This window comes from Neolamprologus brichardi, chromosome 10 (assembly GCF_056152115.1).
Source record: "Neolamprologus brichardi isolate AB-2024 chromosome 10, ASM5615211v1, whole genome shotgun sequence".
Taxonomy (NCBI): Eukaryota; Metazoa; Chordata; class Actinopteri; order Cichliformes; family Cichlidae; genus Neolamprologus; species Neolamprologus brichardi.
In genome coordinates this window covers 22,282,155-22,297,805 of record NC_142113.1, presented here as the reverse complement: position 1 = coordinate 22,297,805, position 15,651 = coordinate 22,282,155, and the positions used below count along the sequence as shown (strand labels likewise).

The 15,651-nt window shown below is 38.5% G+C and overlaps 2 protein-coding genes across 5 annotated transcripts; both read left to right on the top strand.

Moving 5' to 3' along the window:
- The first annotated feature begins 1,215 nt into the window (after positions 1-1,215).
- Positions 1,216-4,919, top strand: endou2 (endonuclease, polyU-specific 2). Of its 2 annotated transcripts, none has more exons than XM_035905365.2 (7): positions 1,216-1,411; positions 2,161-2,313; positions 2,734-2,836; positions 2,951-3,072; positions 3,409-3,521; positions 4,114-4,267; positions 4,502-4,919. In XM_035905365.2, the coding sequence occupies exons 2-7, from the start codon at positions 2,212-2,214 to the stop codon at positions 4,754-4,756; spliced, it is 849 nt and encodes a 282-aa protein (XP_035761258.1). In that variant the 5' UTR covers positions 1,216-1,411; positions 2,161-2,211; the 3' UTR covers positions 4,757-4,919. The 2 variants fall into 2 exon arrangements, with proteins under 2 accessions (XP_035761258.1, XP_006785038.1); XM_006784975.3 differs by having other exon boundaries at positions 2,158-2,313; positions 4,502-4,914.
- A 1,546-nt stretch (positions 4,920-6,465) lies between these two features.
- Positions 6,466-15,380, top strand: ndfip1l (Nedd4 family interacting protein 1, like). 3 transcript variants are annotated; one of them, XM_006784973.2, is made up of 8 exons: positions 6,466-6,648; positions 8,503-8,590; positions 9,044-9,174; positions 11,196-11,255; positions 11,797-11,884; positions 11,990-12,114; positions 12,388-12,454; positions 14,241-15,380. In XM_006784973.2, the coding sequence occupies exons 1-8, from the start codon at positions 6,619-6,621 to the stop codon at positions 14,342-14,344; spliced, it is 693 nt and encodes a 230-aa protein (XP_006785036.1). In that variant the 5' UTR covers positions 6,466-6,618; the 3' UTR covers positions 14,345-15,380. The 3 variants fall into 3 exon arrangements, with proteins under 3 accessions (XP_006785036.1, XP_006785035.1, XP_006785037.1); XM_006784972.2 differs by having other exon boundaries at positions 11,193-11,255; XM_006784974.2 differs by lacking the exon at positions 11,196-11,255.
- Positions 15,381-15,651: the final 271 nt, after the last annotated feature.

Genomic DNA, 15,651 nt, shown 5'->3' with positions numbered 1-15,651 from the left:
AAGATGGAGACTGATTGTTTAAGACCTTGTATGTGAGGAGCAGGATTTTGAATTCAATTCTGGATTTAACAGGGAGCCAATGAAGGGAAGCCAAAACAGGAGAAATATGCTCTCCCTTTCTAGTCCCTGTCAGGACTCTTGCTGTAGCATTTTGGATTAGCTGAAGGCTTTTCAGCATCACTCTGAGACAGGATATTTCTAATTTTAGAGATATTGCACAAATGGAAGAAAGCAGTCCTACATATTTGTTTAATATCAGGTCAAGTCAAAGTCAAGCCACGAAAACTTTATTTATCCCCAAGGGGCAATTAAGATAGTTGATACCAAATATGTACATAGAAGGACATATCCTGGTCAAAAATGACTCCAAGGTTCCTCACAGTGTTACTGGAGGCCAAGGTAATGCCATCCAGAGTAAGAATCTGGTTAGATAGTTTCAACTTAATGACTTAAAAATTTGAATTAGGGATCTTAAAATTTTAGCTTCTTTAGAAGCAACTTAAACTTTCAAAATGGCAATTTTGAGATTTAGACATAAGCTAATTTTGCTCATCTCTTAGACTTAATTCTGCCAGACATTTTTTTCAGTAGTAGAAACAAGGTTAAAAAAAGAAAGAAGCCTGGGATTGTATTTTTCTGAAAATTAAAACACAAGAGATTGTATATTACAAAAAGATAACACAAAATAAAACTCTTCAATTCTAATTCCACGAAGGCCACGTTATATGCTTATATATAAACATTTTCAGGACTTTTTTAAATAAATAAAATTATTATGAATGTAAAAAGTTGTATTAGCTCCTCCTTAAATTTAATTTGTTCAAGACTTTAAAATCTTGTTTTAAAATGCTTTAATCAAGCTTTTAATCTGAAATGGTGAGGTCAATGACTTGTAAAAAAAAAAAACAACAAAAAAAAAACCCCAATCGTGTTTCGTACAAGACCTTGGTTCTATGTAGATGTCTAAGTGAACTTTAACCATTACCAAAATCTTATTACCTGAAATATGACCCATATTTACCCTGTAATTCAGAGGTTATGCTGTGACAGACAGAGAAACAATGAAATTCTAAAGAAACAAAGACCCCACGTTTTAGTGTGAGACTGAAAAGAGACGACAACATAGTGTGATCCCTTTGGTCAGAGTTGCTGACAGGGGATAACCCTTTAAAACGGCCCCTCTCTCCTGTCCTGTCCCATCCCCTGCCTCGTGGTCTCTGTTCGCTCCCCCAGCCCATGCCTGCCTTTCTCCATACACACTAATTGACTACATGGCTGGACTATTACTATGCCTCTAAACACACCTGCACGGCAACCAGCACGAGCAGCACCTGACCAGCACTGAGATACTTCACTAACCCTCAAATCATTGATTTGATTTATTAAAGCAGGAGGACAGACAGAGGAGAAGGTCAGTGGATTTTGATGTGGTGGCTGATGGGATGCAATGTGTGAATCTATGTCAGCCACGTTTGTTGAATGCAGTAGTGTTTAAGCTAGATTAAGCAGTTGAAGCTATTATGTTTTTACAGTGCCGAGTCACTTAGGACAGCCTTGTGAATCGCTTTCATGTATCTATCTAAAACGTTGAAATGTACAAATAAATAAAATAAAATACTAAAGTTAAGAACGTCATATCAGTTACAAAAGATAATAAACCACTAACCATAAAAAGGACCTTATAGTGACACAGAAATGATTAACAATGCCTATTTAAGTAGCTTGAAATATCCAGTTATTTATGATAAAGTTGAAATTTTCCTCAGTGGGAAATGGGTATTTATTATATCTAATTATTTATATAATAAATACATTCTTTATTTAAAAAAACATGTAAATGGTTGGGCTAAAATGCTGTACTCAAATAGCCAAAACCATTTGTATAAACTGATTTATAACCTCTGTTTGCACACACATCACCTCAAAGTTAAATGTTTCTGAAAAGCTTTTTACACATAAGTGACTATTATATTTAATCTGATGGGTCACTTAAACAAATTCAAAAAGAGCAGAAATACATTATTGTATGTCTACGTGCATTAGCGTACCTGTGCTTTACATTTTTATATGTGAACAATAGTTTCATGGTGTTGTCCACCTCTGAAGCTTAAATCTCAAGTTAAGCAGAGGCTTCTGTAACTGTTCCTCTCCTGTCAGAAGCACATACTGGAAAGAGAGAGCATCCACAGCACATCTGCAAGCGGTCATATCATGATTGAGAGTGACAGAGAGCTGTCAGCCATGGTGCAGGAGCTATGGGACAATGATATCAACAGACTTAAGCCTGGAAAAGACTACAGGATCTCCCTTCAGGTGCATCACGCACTCAGACACACACAGACACCTGTTGTAGATAATAGTATATACTGCAAACTTATGACGATATCTGACAATCTGCATTACACCTCAAAACAGGCACTGTTCTTCTCCTGCAAATAGAGCTCAAGTTTTTAGCTCTGAATGAGCTTTACTCAGTAAAAAAGTCAAAGCCCGGAAACTTAGAGCCCTACTGTAAAGGTAAAGGTTAGATCTTTGTGATAGAAACCGTCGATATTTATGGAAAATTTTATTGTAGGTCTTCCTAATTTGGACAAACTTTCTACTTGTTTGTATTTTTTACCACGTAGTAGTAATACATACATTTTGGAGGCATAAGTAAGAGTAAAGGAAAAGATATCACTGGAAGCATACATGAGGAGCATTTTATGAAAAGCACTGTTCTTCCTGTTTCAGGGAAAAGCTGGAGACATGAACATCAATGACAACAATGACGGGGCGGGATATCCACTGTTTACCTTTGTCGATGAGAACATTTTCAAAAAGGAGACTTTTTTAGGTAAGTGCACCAGGCACTGTATTGTTATCCTCCATGTTTATGGGACTGAGCAGCCCTAAACATTGTTTAATGACGTAATGTGCCACTGAAATGTGCCTCTGTTGATCTTTGCAGCCTTTATCTCCCTGCTGGATAACTATGAGAGTGACACCGGTAAGCCAGAAATTGTAACTCCTGAGGAAGTGGCAGAGAACCACAAGTTCCTGGACTCCATCGTTCAGACTCCCACCATGAAGGTACCTATGAGGGGCATTTGACTATGTTCGCCATCGTAGGTTAGTGTCATTATTAAATACAGAGGATGAAGAAATATTATCAATGGCTTTCTATGACAGGAACAAAAGAAACGGATGTTAGTAGCACTTATTTGTCTGTGGAGGTTTGTTCCAGTTTCCCCTACTAATGGTGGAAGAGATAAACTCACGGGATCACTAAATAATTAGGATTTATCCTCTGTGGGTTAAAGGTATTTGAGATATGTAAGTCCTGATCGGACCAACTAGCGCTTTCATCTCGAGCCGCCCTGCTAGCTGAGCTATAAGCATTTTGTAATAAGTTCTTCTATTTTTTAGATAGCCCATAAATACCTGGTCAAGAAGCACCTTTCGCCTGAGGATGAGACAGAATTCAAGAAGCAGCTGTACAGGATCTGGTTTGAACTTTATGCGAGGAGAGGATCCAGCAGGTGGGTGGAATCTGCGTCAGTGGAATTCAGCACCGCGATGGTAAATACAGGCTGAAAAACTGGCTCTGTGTGGCAGATACATTCAGCGTCAGTGCTGTCAAATGGAAGAAAGAAAAAAAAAAAAAAAACGGCGTTCAGGATTAAAACAGAAACTAAATTGGATAAGCTGAGCAAAATGGATGGATGGAATAAAACTTATCTCCAGGAGGCATTTGGCTGCAAATTTAAGGCATCAATTTTGGAGCAGCTTCTTTTTTGGCCGGTAGCCTCTCAGTCCATGTTGATGTAAAACTGGCTTCACTGTGGACAGCAACACTGCTGGTCCAGCAGTTTCCAGTTCATGGCAGTCTGGAGCCTTGGTGGTTCCTGGGTTGTTCCTGAACATTATAACCAATTTCATCTCATCTGAGTGGGTCTTCTTCCAGATCCTGGCAAAGCAAAGCAAAGACACATCCAAATAACTTGTACATATGTATGATCCTTTAAACTCGCAATCTTGGAATCTGCAATTCTCAAGGAAAACTACTGTGGCATTCATGCCCATGATGAGTGGCTGTAAACTTCTGACATTGTCCTTTTTGTCTCTCTTCAGGCCAGACTCTTCGGGCTTTGAACACGTGTTTGTTGGAGAGACAAGAGGGGGGAGGACTGTTATTGGTTTTCACAACTGGATCCAGCTATACTTACAAGAGAAGCTGGGCCATATTGATTACAAAGGCTACAGTGTCACTGCACATTCACCCCAGGTATACTATTCTTAAGACTTTCTTTAATTAAACTCAGGCAAAGAAGTTCTTTTCTCTGGTACTTTACTTTTAACTATTTAGACAGATATTCAAAAATGTATTCAGGTTACTTTTTCCTTGTATATTTATCAGTAGTTTCTTTCCTGCCTTTTCTCCACTGTCAGCAAATATCTGTCAAACAATCTGACTCATTTCTCCCTGCCTAACCGGCTTTTTCATTTGCCCCTACCGCAGCCCGATGAGAACAAACACATCCTGGCGCTACAGTTTAGCTGGAAGAACGGTATAAAGCCCAAGGGCAGCATCTTCATCGGAGTCAGTCCCGAGTTCGAGTTCGCCCTCTACACTCTCTGTTTCCTCAACTCGCCTAATGAACGCGTCAAAGTCCAGTTCAGTTTGTACGACATGGAGATTGTTTGCCACCACTACAACCAGAAGCATATAGGTACCACCTACCCTGTGCTCCTCAGGTACCTGAACCCTCGGTAACTTGACTAGAAAATACATCTGACATACAACTTCCCCATCACTTAAGCTTGGGTACAAAGTGTCATAGGTATTGTTGTTGTCTTTTTATTTTACATAAAGATACAATAAAACCTTCCAAGAGCTAACTGCATTGCCTTTGTTTCTGTTTTGAGAGTGTGCTATGGATTACATGATGGGAAATAACTGATGAGTCTCTGAAGTCTGAAGCCGGATACTGATCTATCTCTATCTCTAGTTTACATTTTTTCTTAATCTTTCTTAACATTTTAGGTCATTAAATACATTTTAATACTAGACAAAGATAACCAGAGTAAATAAAAACATGTACTTTTTAAGTGATGATTTAATTTATTAAGAGAAAAAAACATAAACATACTTGAGTTTTTGAACACGAATGGCCTGTTTGAGGTGATGTGTTTCAGATCACATCAGCCAGTCTTGAAGATCGTCATTTTTTTTAAATCTTTTTTTTTAATTTTTAATTTTTTTTTGGCAAAAGCGAGATAAGATTTTGTGTTCTTTGTGGTCACAAGTGTTTTTCTTGGAACTCTCCCATGGAGGCCATTTTTGTCCAGTTCTTATTGTTGAATTATGAACTCTGACCTTAAATGAGGAAAGTGAGGTCTGCAGTTCTTTAGATGTTGTTCTAAGTCCTTTCCAGACTGATAGATATCAGTGACTTTTTTTTTCATCTGTTCTTGAGTTTATTTTGATGGTGGCTTGATGTTTGCTTTTATAGATCTTTTAGACTTTACTTTGTCAAACAGGTTCAAATGAAGTGTTTTCTTGATTCAACAGGTCTGGCACTAATCAGGCCTTGGTTTGGCTAGTGAAATTGATCTGAACTTTCCAGAAAATATGGTTAATCGCTGCTAAATCATGATTTCATAAATTTAATCATCTTTTAAAAACTTGTGTTACCTAGTGGCTACACAAGCCAGCAAGTACCAATGACCAGATTTGGTGTGTGGTAGTAACAGGTAAATGAACACTTTTTTAAAAAATTATTTGAATATATATGAGTTCTTGTGTATGAATACACAAACAATACACATATGCTTTCAATTGTGTAATTTAAGTGATCTAGGTAGCTCTGTTTTGGAGGTTCAGTTAACGCTAGAAATGTGTTTTGGAGTTTGTACGTGCTTTGTCTCAAGGGGCCACCGCATATATTTATATATAAACATATATAAATAAAACCACTTTTTTTTACATTAGTAATTCCTTTTGTGCATAATTTTATATTATTGTTAATAATAAATTAATTAAAGCAACAAAACAACCTGAAGATCCGGTTTGGAGCCGAAAGAGCTGGCTCTTTTTAGTGAGTCGAGCTCAAAGAGCCGGTTCTCTAAAAAGAGACGGAAATCCCATCACTACTTTCTTGTTTCACTTTCACGACCGAAAGGTGGCAGTACAGGGTTTGTTGTGGCCAATGACGTCAATCAGTTGACGTACAAGAACTTCGTCAAGTAAGTGAGAACGTAGCGGAAACTGATTAATTACATAATAAATTAATTGCAATCTAGCATTAAAATGGAGCATATTTCTTAATTGGAAATACGCGAACGAATACAAAGTTGTAAAACTGCAATGACAACATATTTTTAATTACTATGAAAAACCCAAAGTATTGCGAATTAGGCATCACAATGGATTTTATTTTGAAATGCTTACAGGAAAGTTTTTGTATTTTGTCGGTCGCTAGTTTAACTTGACAGCATACAGACACAGCCGAACGAGGAGTCTTTCCATTGTGGCGAGGACGGAGTTTACCGTTTGTACTGTTATATAATTTCTTACTCGTTGGGTGTCTTGCTGGCATACATTTCTGTCGTTGATTGATAGCCGTTCAAGCGGGAATGGCCGAATCGAGCCCCAGATATCAGCAGGTAAGAGAAGGCTTCAAGTCAAGCTAAAAGACGTTAAAGCTTCAGTCGTAGGTACCGTCGTCTAAATGCTGTTAGCATCGAACTGTTAACTTCGAAGATAAAGTCGCCCAGGCGTGTCGCTTCGTGTTTAAAAACAAGACGACAATTTCCCGTCGAATAAAGATGGATGTCGTCGATGGATTTAAGCCGATTAAATTGTGGGCGTTCTTATTTTAATCGTTTAAAGGGTTAGGTGTGTTAACGGGAAGCTAACGCGCTAACGAGACGCTAAGGGTTTTAATTACGCATTACGTGAATTTTGAACTGGGTTTTTCTTTTGTTCTGTGATAATATGTGGGCGTCTTTTTCATATTGAATTACAGTCTACCGCGAAAGCTTGCCAGCTACTGAGTATTGTTTGGTAAATAAGGTCAACCGTTGAGCAATATCTCGATCACCTTTTGAAAAATATGAGAGCATTTAAACCGTGGCTATCACCTGAGCTGCACCAATGGGTGTGTTTACTGTTGTTATTAGAGCACACAGGCCGTATCAGATGTATGTTCATGTTGGTGTTTGATATAATAACTAGTGATCAGGTGCATAGAGGCTAATTTGAGTCTGTGAATTTCTCACTATGGGGAAAAAATACTATATTTATAGTCATATTTATATAGAGAGATACTTTAAGCATCTCAAAAAAGAGACAACCTTTACACTGGCTGCTGTAAAGAATAAAAATATAAATATTATAATCTACAGTAAAAATAAAACTGTTAAAAGTACCACAGGCCTGTAGTGAAGTTAAAGAAAACAAAAATAAGACTGGGATTGCGCCAAAGAGAATTTTAGCAACTGTGCACATGACATTAATAAATTAACAGGTACACTTTAATGTCTAAGCTACATAATGTATGATTAATACTCCTGCAGTCCTAGTGTTCCTGGAAACTGAGTTATGACAATTGAACAATCAGTCTTAGTTTTAAACTCTTATTTTGGGGAAATAGGAGCAAATAAAGTCTCACTGGTTCTAAGTCATAACTGTGTTGGCCTGGTTTCACAGACTTACCTGCTAACAGTTTCCTTGCTAATAACAAAAAAGGAGAGATAAGAAACTCATCACTGAACATCTTTTTTTTCTTTCTTTTTCCCAGTTCTGTTTTATATGAATGCTGAGTTTTAAGTTCCTTTTAAGTAGGTCAGGATGTCCAGTGTTGTGCCACAACTTTCAAACATGCAGGCTTCTTCCCTGGCTCAGAATAGGCCATTGGGGAATGCCTATGCACTTGACTGGTCTTCAGTTTTATATCCAAACCTTTGTTATGGGACTTAACAGAAATCTGTCTTTTCTTGTAACTGGGACAAATATGGAAGTTAAAAAAAATCTGTATGGGGGCCAGTGTGTTTAAAAGTTCATTTGGGCTGAATTTCTCAATATATCAAAAGTCTGCTTAATAATTAATATTGTAAAATCTTAACCAATGAAGAAGTGACATCTGTATAGTTTCTTATGACGTGTTTAGATTTTATTTAATTTAGTTGACTAGTTGTGGGATTTTTTTTTTAAATATGCAATATTTAATCTGCTGTTAAAAAGCTATTTGACTTGAAGGGCAGAACTGATCAGTCCTAGGACTTGTCTGTGCATCTTGACAGCAGACTTCACACCTTTAGTGGTCTTAAACTGTCTTGTTTCACTTCTTTAGAAAGGTTTCAACATTAAAAAAAGCAGGCTTTTTCCTCGCTCATAATCTGCCTTTGGCGAGCGTGGAGTTATTTTTGGCCACTTGATAGGCAAATATGCATATGGAGGGTTTACGCATATATGCCTCACAGCTTTAACTGTGAACTTAATTTATCTTCCTCTCACAGCTTACCAATGAGGAGGACTCAGAAGAGAGTCCACAGGTAGCGGCTGATGCTCCTCCGCCGTACAGCAGCGTCACAGCGGACAATTCTGGTAAAAATGGTGTTTCCTTGGAGCTGAGGTCATCTGTAGTGGTGGCATGTTAGGGAATCACATTCATTTTGATCCGCACAGGAGTGCCTGAGTAAAAGTCATGTATTAATAACTGTAGTGTACATTTTGTTGGAAAAGTAGTGAGCTAAATGCAACATGTAGCTGAGAAAGAATTGATGTGTTATTGGGCAAACTGTGTGGATATATTAGAATCCTCTAGAAGACACATGGGAGAAAATACAGGAAATTTCTTCTTTCACTGTTTCCATTTAGTCACCACTTGCAGACTAACCCCCTTAAAGGTTTATGTGAATGTTTGAGAACACGTGTTCAGTGTTAACTTTAGTTTTGTCTTTGTCAACAAAAGGATTGGACCTGTTTAGAATTAAATAATACATTTTTTTCAATTTTGTGCGTGCGTGTGTTTGAAACTGTGCTTTATTTCTTCGCTAGCATTCTTTGACTGCAAGGAAGATGGGATTTTCCCCAAGCCTCCGTCATACAATGTAGCGACTACGCTGCCTTCCTATGATGAAGCAGAAAGAACCAAGGCTGAGACTAATGTTCCCCTGGTACCTGGAAGAGTGAGTGTCTCACTTTTTTTTTTTTTTTTTCTGCCTGCGGTCACATTCAGTACATACACTCTCTCACACACATACTCTCGCACACTGATGCTTGAGCTTGAACACTTCCTGTGTTGTCTGCAAGGCACGAAGTCTTATCGCTCAGCTGTGGAATTATTTTTTTTTATCTATGCGACTGTATCTTTTCTGCTCGTCTTTGTTACCGGCTTGAACAAATGCAGATTCAAAAATGAAGAAAAACATTTCTTCTTGTTCATATCAAAGGACATTTGCTGATATTTTTGACTCAGTGCCCACAGCTAGCCCCAGTGTAGTGCTCACAGCTTTTTCTGATCTACTCTTTGTGCACTTGGTGGCTCGGATTGTTTACTCAAAATCAGAGTAAATATAGGTGCAGCCTTTCTACTGTGTGACAAGCTTAGGACAGTCTGTAATGATGCAAAGTTTAGATTATATTTTCGTACCAGTAACTAACGTGACATAGCTAAAGCTAGCCACATAAATCTATGTTTCTGGTTGGTGTTTGTACTGCTGTTATATCAGTCCCAGTGCCTTACATTACTTTTTACTTAGTGATGGAGATGTGTAGTAGCAGTGTAAACTTTAAAAATGTTAGGAAGACAGACTAAAAGATGTGATAATATACTCACTGGCCACTTTATTAGGTGCACTTTTTTTTTTTACTACTGGCTTGGGCCCCCGTTGGCCTCCAGAACTGTCTTAGTAATTTGTGGCATAGATTTAACAAGCTCATGGAATCATTCATCAGAGTCTTCGGTCCTTATTTGGTCCATATAGATTTGTCAGCTCTACATCCACAAGACGAATCTCTTGCTTGTTTCACCACATTCAAAAGGTTCTCTATTGGACTGTGGTCTGGTGACTGTGGAGGTCCTTTGAGTACAGGGAACCCATCATGATGTTCAATAAACTTGATGATTTGGGGTTTATGACACAGCACATTATTCAGCTAGAAGCAGCTGTCAGGTTTTAAAGGGATGGAAGTGCAGTATATACAGGGATTGAAATGGTCAACAACAGTACTTTGTGGCATTTAAACAAACTGTTGATACAAGGCAGGATGGATTTGTTCTTTCATGCCTTTTACACCAAATTCTGACCCTACCGTCTGAATACTGCAGGAGAGATTAAGACTCATCAGACCAGGCAACCAGTCTTCTGTTGTGTAATTTTGGTGAGCCTGTGTTAACTCTAGCCTTGGTTTCCTGTTCTTATCTGACAGCAGTGACACACTATGTGATCTTCTGCTACTGTAGCCCATCTGCTTCAAGGTTCAATATCTTGCACATTCAGAGACGCTCTCCTGCATCTGTAACGAGTGGTTACAGTAACACAGTAACTGTGGAGTCACTCTTGCCTTACTATGAGCTCGAAGCAGTCTGGTCATTCTCAAGTTAGCATTTTCTGAAATACTTAAATTAGCTCTGACACCAACAGTCATGCAGAGTCACTTAAATCACCTTTCTTTGTCATTCTGGTGCTGATGTTGGCACGGCAGCAGGTTGTCTTTGACCATGTCTACATGCCTCAATGCATAACGTTGCTGTGATCAGCTAATATTTAAATGAATAAGGAATTGAACAGATGCATCTAATAAAGTGGCCAGAGAATGAATGTTAGTGTAACTGCAACAGGTTGCTAAGAGGATCTTATCGTTAACATTATGTATGGCGTGTCTTATATAATTTTAAAAAAGGGGAGATCACTCTTCATCCTCCACAGTATGGCAATAAAGGGAGTTTTAAAAAGATTTAGTAGTTTAAACAGTCAGGTGCTGGTTTATTACAAGGAATTCATATCACACCTCTGTCTCTCTCTCTCTGACACACACACACACACAGACATGCGGAAACTAAGAGCATGTTTTTAGCTGTGAAATGGTGGCTCATGTATGACCTCTAGTGGTCACTGTGATGCACTGCATCTTACTGCATGTGGGGCTGCCCTGTTTGATTGCTGCTGTTGTGTTTCTCTGCCACACATTGCCTTGCGCTCAGCAGCAGCCTCAGCACAGGGACCGCCTGGAGACTTTTGACGATGTAATTCGCAGTTCACTGGAGGTAACTCGAAGAAGAGTGTACGATGAGAAGGAGTGCGTTTGGTCCTGGTTGTGTAGTTAGAGTGTGTTTGTATTAAAACCCTCAACCCCAGACCTTCCTGTGTGTTTGTGTATGTAGACGTTTATGTAGAGTGTTAGCTGAAAGTTATGCAAGACCTAGTTCTGCTGGTGGCCTGCATTGAATCGGACACATGCCAGACTTTTAGGTAAAGTCACGCTGATAGTAATTAAGTGGGCTTGCTGTCTTGTGAAAGTTTCCATTAGTGTGTTGGTTGTTCATGTTCATTCTGTTTGTTAGGACGACTTGGTTTCTACCAAGAGATGCTCACCCAGGCTCAATCACAATTGGCTTTGTCTACATTCTAACTGTAGAAATTAAAATATAGCAGTGCGATGTGTTTGAATTTAAATTGTCAAAATTTGAAATGATTAAATGAAAGCCCGGGAAGCTCTGCTACTGTCATGTGTTGCTGTGATGAAATTTTCTCGCTGATTAAATGCCTCACTGTTTTTATGCTCCTCTGTTACTCACTCCATCACAGGATGAAGACTTTGTTACCAGAGATGACTTTGAAGATGCAGATCAGCTGAGAATAGGAAACGACGGCATCTTCATGCTCACTTTCTTCAGTTAGTTTCCCAATCTTAAACATGTTCTGTATTCATCAGCTCCTCTCTTCCTTGGATTTGTGCAGAGATGACTGACTTTTTCCACCTTCTCTCTCGCCCTTTCAGTGGCATTCCTGTTCAACTGGATTGGTTTCTTCCTGTCTTTCTGTCTGACCACCTCTGCTGCCGGACGCTACGGAGCCATCTCAGGCTTTGGCCTTTCCCTCGTCAAATGGATCCTCATAGTCAGAGTACGAGACGCAGACATCACGCAGCACACATACAAACACATAAACTGTGGTTTGATGTACGCACAAGCGAATCAAAAGCCCCAAACACCACTGTGGTATTTTAATGCCATCTCTGTAGTGGCTGGCTTGTTGGCACCAAACTGTTTCCTCAAAGATCCGTTTGAGAACTGTGCTGCTTCCTTAAGTCGCTTTTAAAATGAAGGACTCATTTGAGTGAAAGCTGGGCCAAATTTATTCTAACCCGTCATTTGTGTTGTTTCATTGGGTTTTTAGTTCTCCGCATACTTCTCAAATTATTTCGATGGACAGTACTGGCTGTGGTGGGTGTTCCTGGTGTTGGGTAAGTAGTGAACCCCTGAATTTAAATGAATTGCACGCTTTGTCTTGAACAGATAGTTACCATTACCTATAAAAGGTAGATATCAAATTCAATAAATAATACTTTATCTATATTTATCAATTTATTTTCAGTAAAGAAATGGGTAAATTGTATTGGCATGTTAGAGTCAAAGAATTTACATTTGAGTCTCATTCACCCCTCTGTAAATAAACACAAACACTGTTAGCAGGCAAGACAAACAACACGAAAAGAAAATGTGTTTTTAAGGATAAGGTTTTCTTTATATCAGACTCACTTGATACCATAGAAAACAATAACAACAGTGAAATTAAAGATGGGAGTAAAACTGGAAGGTCTGGGGTGTCTCAGAGTGTAAGGAAAAAAACATTTGATAAAACTACCTCTTAAAAAAAATTACAGAAATGAAATGACAAGTACGTAACTTCACAAGTTGTTCACAGGATGAGAGAGAGGGAAACTATGAATCATGTGATATCTTTCATTGTAAAGCAAATATAGAAGCAGGTTGGCACAAAAGTTTAAAAGGTTTTTATTTTTCCTTAATTTTTATTATTCTGATGTTTTATTTAGTACTCTGATATGTATACATCACTTCCCCCCCAAGTGAAAAAAATATATAAATAAATGGAAATTTTGAATTTGATGGCAGCTGGATCATCTTTGTCCTCTTTAGTCCAGAAGACATTTCCTAAAGGAATTTCAAATTTCATTTCCTCTGACCGCAGAGCAGTTTTCCACTTTTCCTCAGTCCATTATAAATGAGCTTTGGCTGGATGAAGATATTTGTGGATCACATTCACATGTGGCTCCTTCTTTGCATGATAGATCCTTATCCTTCATTTATGGACGGCTCTGAACTGTTTTCACAGACGGCGATTTCTCGGTGATTGTTTATGAGTCTATGTAGTGATTTCTCTCATTCCTGTTTTTAATCCAGAGCAGCACGATCTCATACATCCAGTAGTGATTTTCAACCTCGTGTCTTCCACACAGAGATTTCTCTGCAAATCTTTTGATGATATTATGTACCGTTCTGCCCATCTTTACAAGTGAGGAACTCTGCCTCGCTCAAATGCTGTTTAAATATGCAACCATTTTTAATTAATTAATTATTTTTTATAAAAGGCTGATGGTATATTGTTGTTTGTAAATGTGAAAAGTTGAGAACAAGACGATCTAGAATTTTGAAATCGATACCATAGGGGGTGTGTGTGTGTGTGTGTGTGTGTGTGCGTGTGTGCGCGCGCTAGGAGGCTGAGGGGTGTCAATGGCAGTTGCCAGTATTTTACTGATCCGTCAACAGCCTAATTAGCTGTAAAATCTTCCACCTGTTGTTTCTTTTTCGTACCACTTACTTTTCCAGCCTTTTGTTATCTTCGTCCCAAATTACTGGAGACAATAAATCCGAAATTAGCCACTATTTCTCCTGAACCAATAAAATCTCTGTTTAAATGTTTGATATGTTTTCTTTATTCTCTTGGGAATAAAATGTAGGTTTATGAGTTTTGCAAATCATCACCAGCTTCATTGGAATTGGTTTGCTATCACTTTACTTCAATTCACTTATTTATATAGCGCCAAACCACAACAGTCACTAAAGGCAATTTATGTTGTAAGATAAAGATCCTACAGTGCAAAGAAAACCCCTTTGTCTTTGTTTTGCTAGTAAGAGCAGCTGCACCTAGGGGCAGTGAAAGTCGTCACATGGAGATGTAGCATCGTTGTTTATTGTACTAGTCTCATGCCTCTTTCTTCCCCTCTTCAGGCCTCTTGCTCTTCCTCCGAGGATTCATCAACTATGCCAGAATCCGCAAGATGGCGGACACTTTTGCCACCCTGCCCCGCACCCGGGTCCTCTTCATCTACTAAACCCCTTCATTCTTTTTTTTTCTTGTTTCTACAGTGAGACACACTGTTAAGCGTTATTCAATCAGATAGGGAGAAAATATATATGTTTTTCCTCCCTCGGCCTAACATGATTTGGACAATATCACGTCTGTTGTTCCCTCTTGGTGTAAATCTTTGACTGCTGAGAAATCTGTAAAACCCTTCAGCTGTTAGTGGTGAACTGTCAATTGCTATTTTACAATTATGAAGTGTGTAGTAAATGTATAAATGATGCCTTATTTACAATTTTACCATCTATTGGTATCTGCAGCATGCTTGGGTCCCTCTTTAACCACCAGGGGGCAGTCTTGCTTTTTGTTCTTCTCTTTTTGGTGGGGGAGTGGGGCACAATTGACTTCTAATGAAGTCATTTGTATAGATAAAGGTGTTTCTCATCCCAGGGGTCAATGGATAATTCTGGGGTTATGGGTTGATTTGTGTAATGTAAAATAATATATTTCAAGTACCAATTTAATGCTTTTAACCTTTTTGACCAATGCGTTTTGCTCTTTGTCAAATGGTACACAGTTCAGGTAATATAGGGCTGTAAAGGGACAATTATTAGCTTTCTGTGGGTTTGAGGCTAAAAATATGGAAGAACATTTATGTATATCCATAGAAGATCAGGTGCCAGGTTACTCCAGAGCATTTTTCCTCATCTATTTATAAACACTCCATGTCCTCACTGTAATTAGGAATGTTGTTTCCCCATTTGCTTTATATGTATATCGGCCTGATCACCCCTATATGCAGGGATGACCAAGCTTGAGGGATCACTGCTTCGCTTAGGGACATGTTGCTAGTCTGACACTGGATTTAGATGTGCAATTGGACACTTCGGTTCAAATAAATGACGCCAACGCCCTGTCTTAGTCACTGGCACCCAGTTGGTGTCCAGAGAGAGAGAAAATGTATTGCCAGATGTGATTTTCAAATTCTACTCTTAGGAGTGAGAAATATATTCATTAACGAGAGTTTTTCTTTGATGTAACAATGAAATAAACTTTTTTTTCATTAATGTGGAAGTGATTTTTATTTTTATTTTTGGTTCACTGCTGCACTTTGTTTTCACTGTATTGAGCCAGCTACTTAAAAATTTTAGGACATCATTTTGTGTTTTCAGTGTGGAATTAGAGAAGTTTTTTTTTACAAGACAGTGCAGTTCTGTGAAAAACTACACACACGCTTAAAGCTTCCGTAGGAGTTAAGAGGGAAAGTAGCAGCCAGGTGTTGGTAATAAAATGCACTTGATTACGTGATCATCAGCAAGTCTGAGCACCAATGTAGAA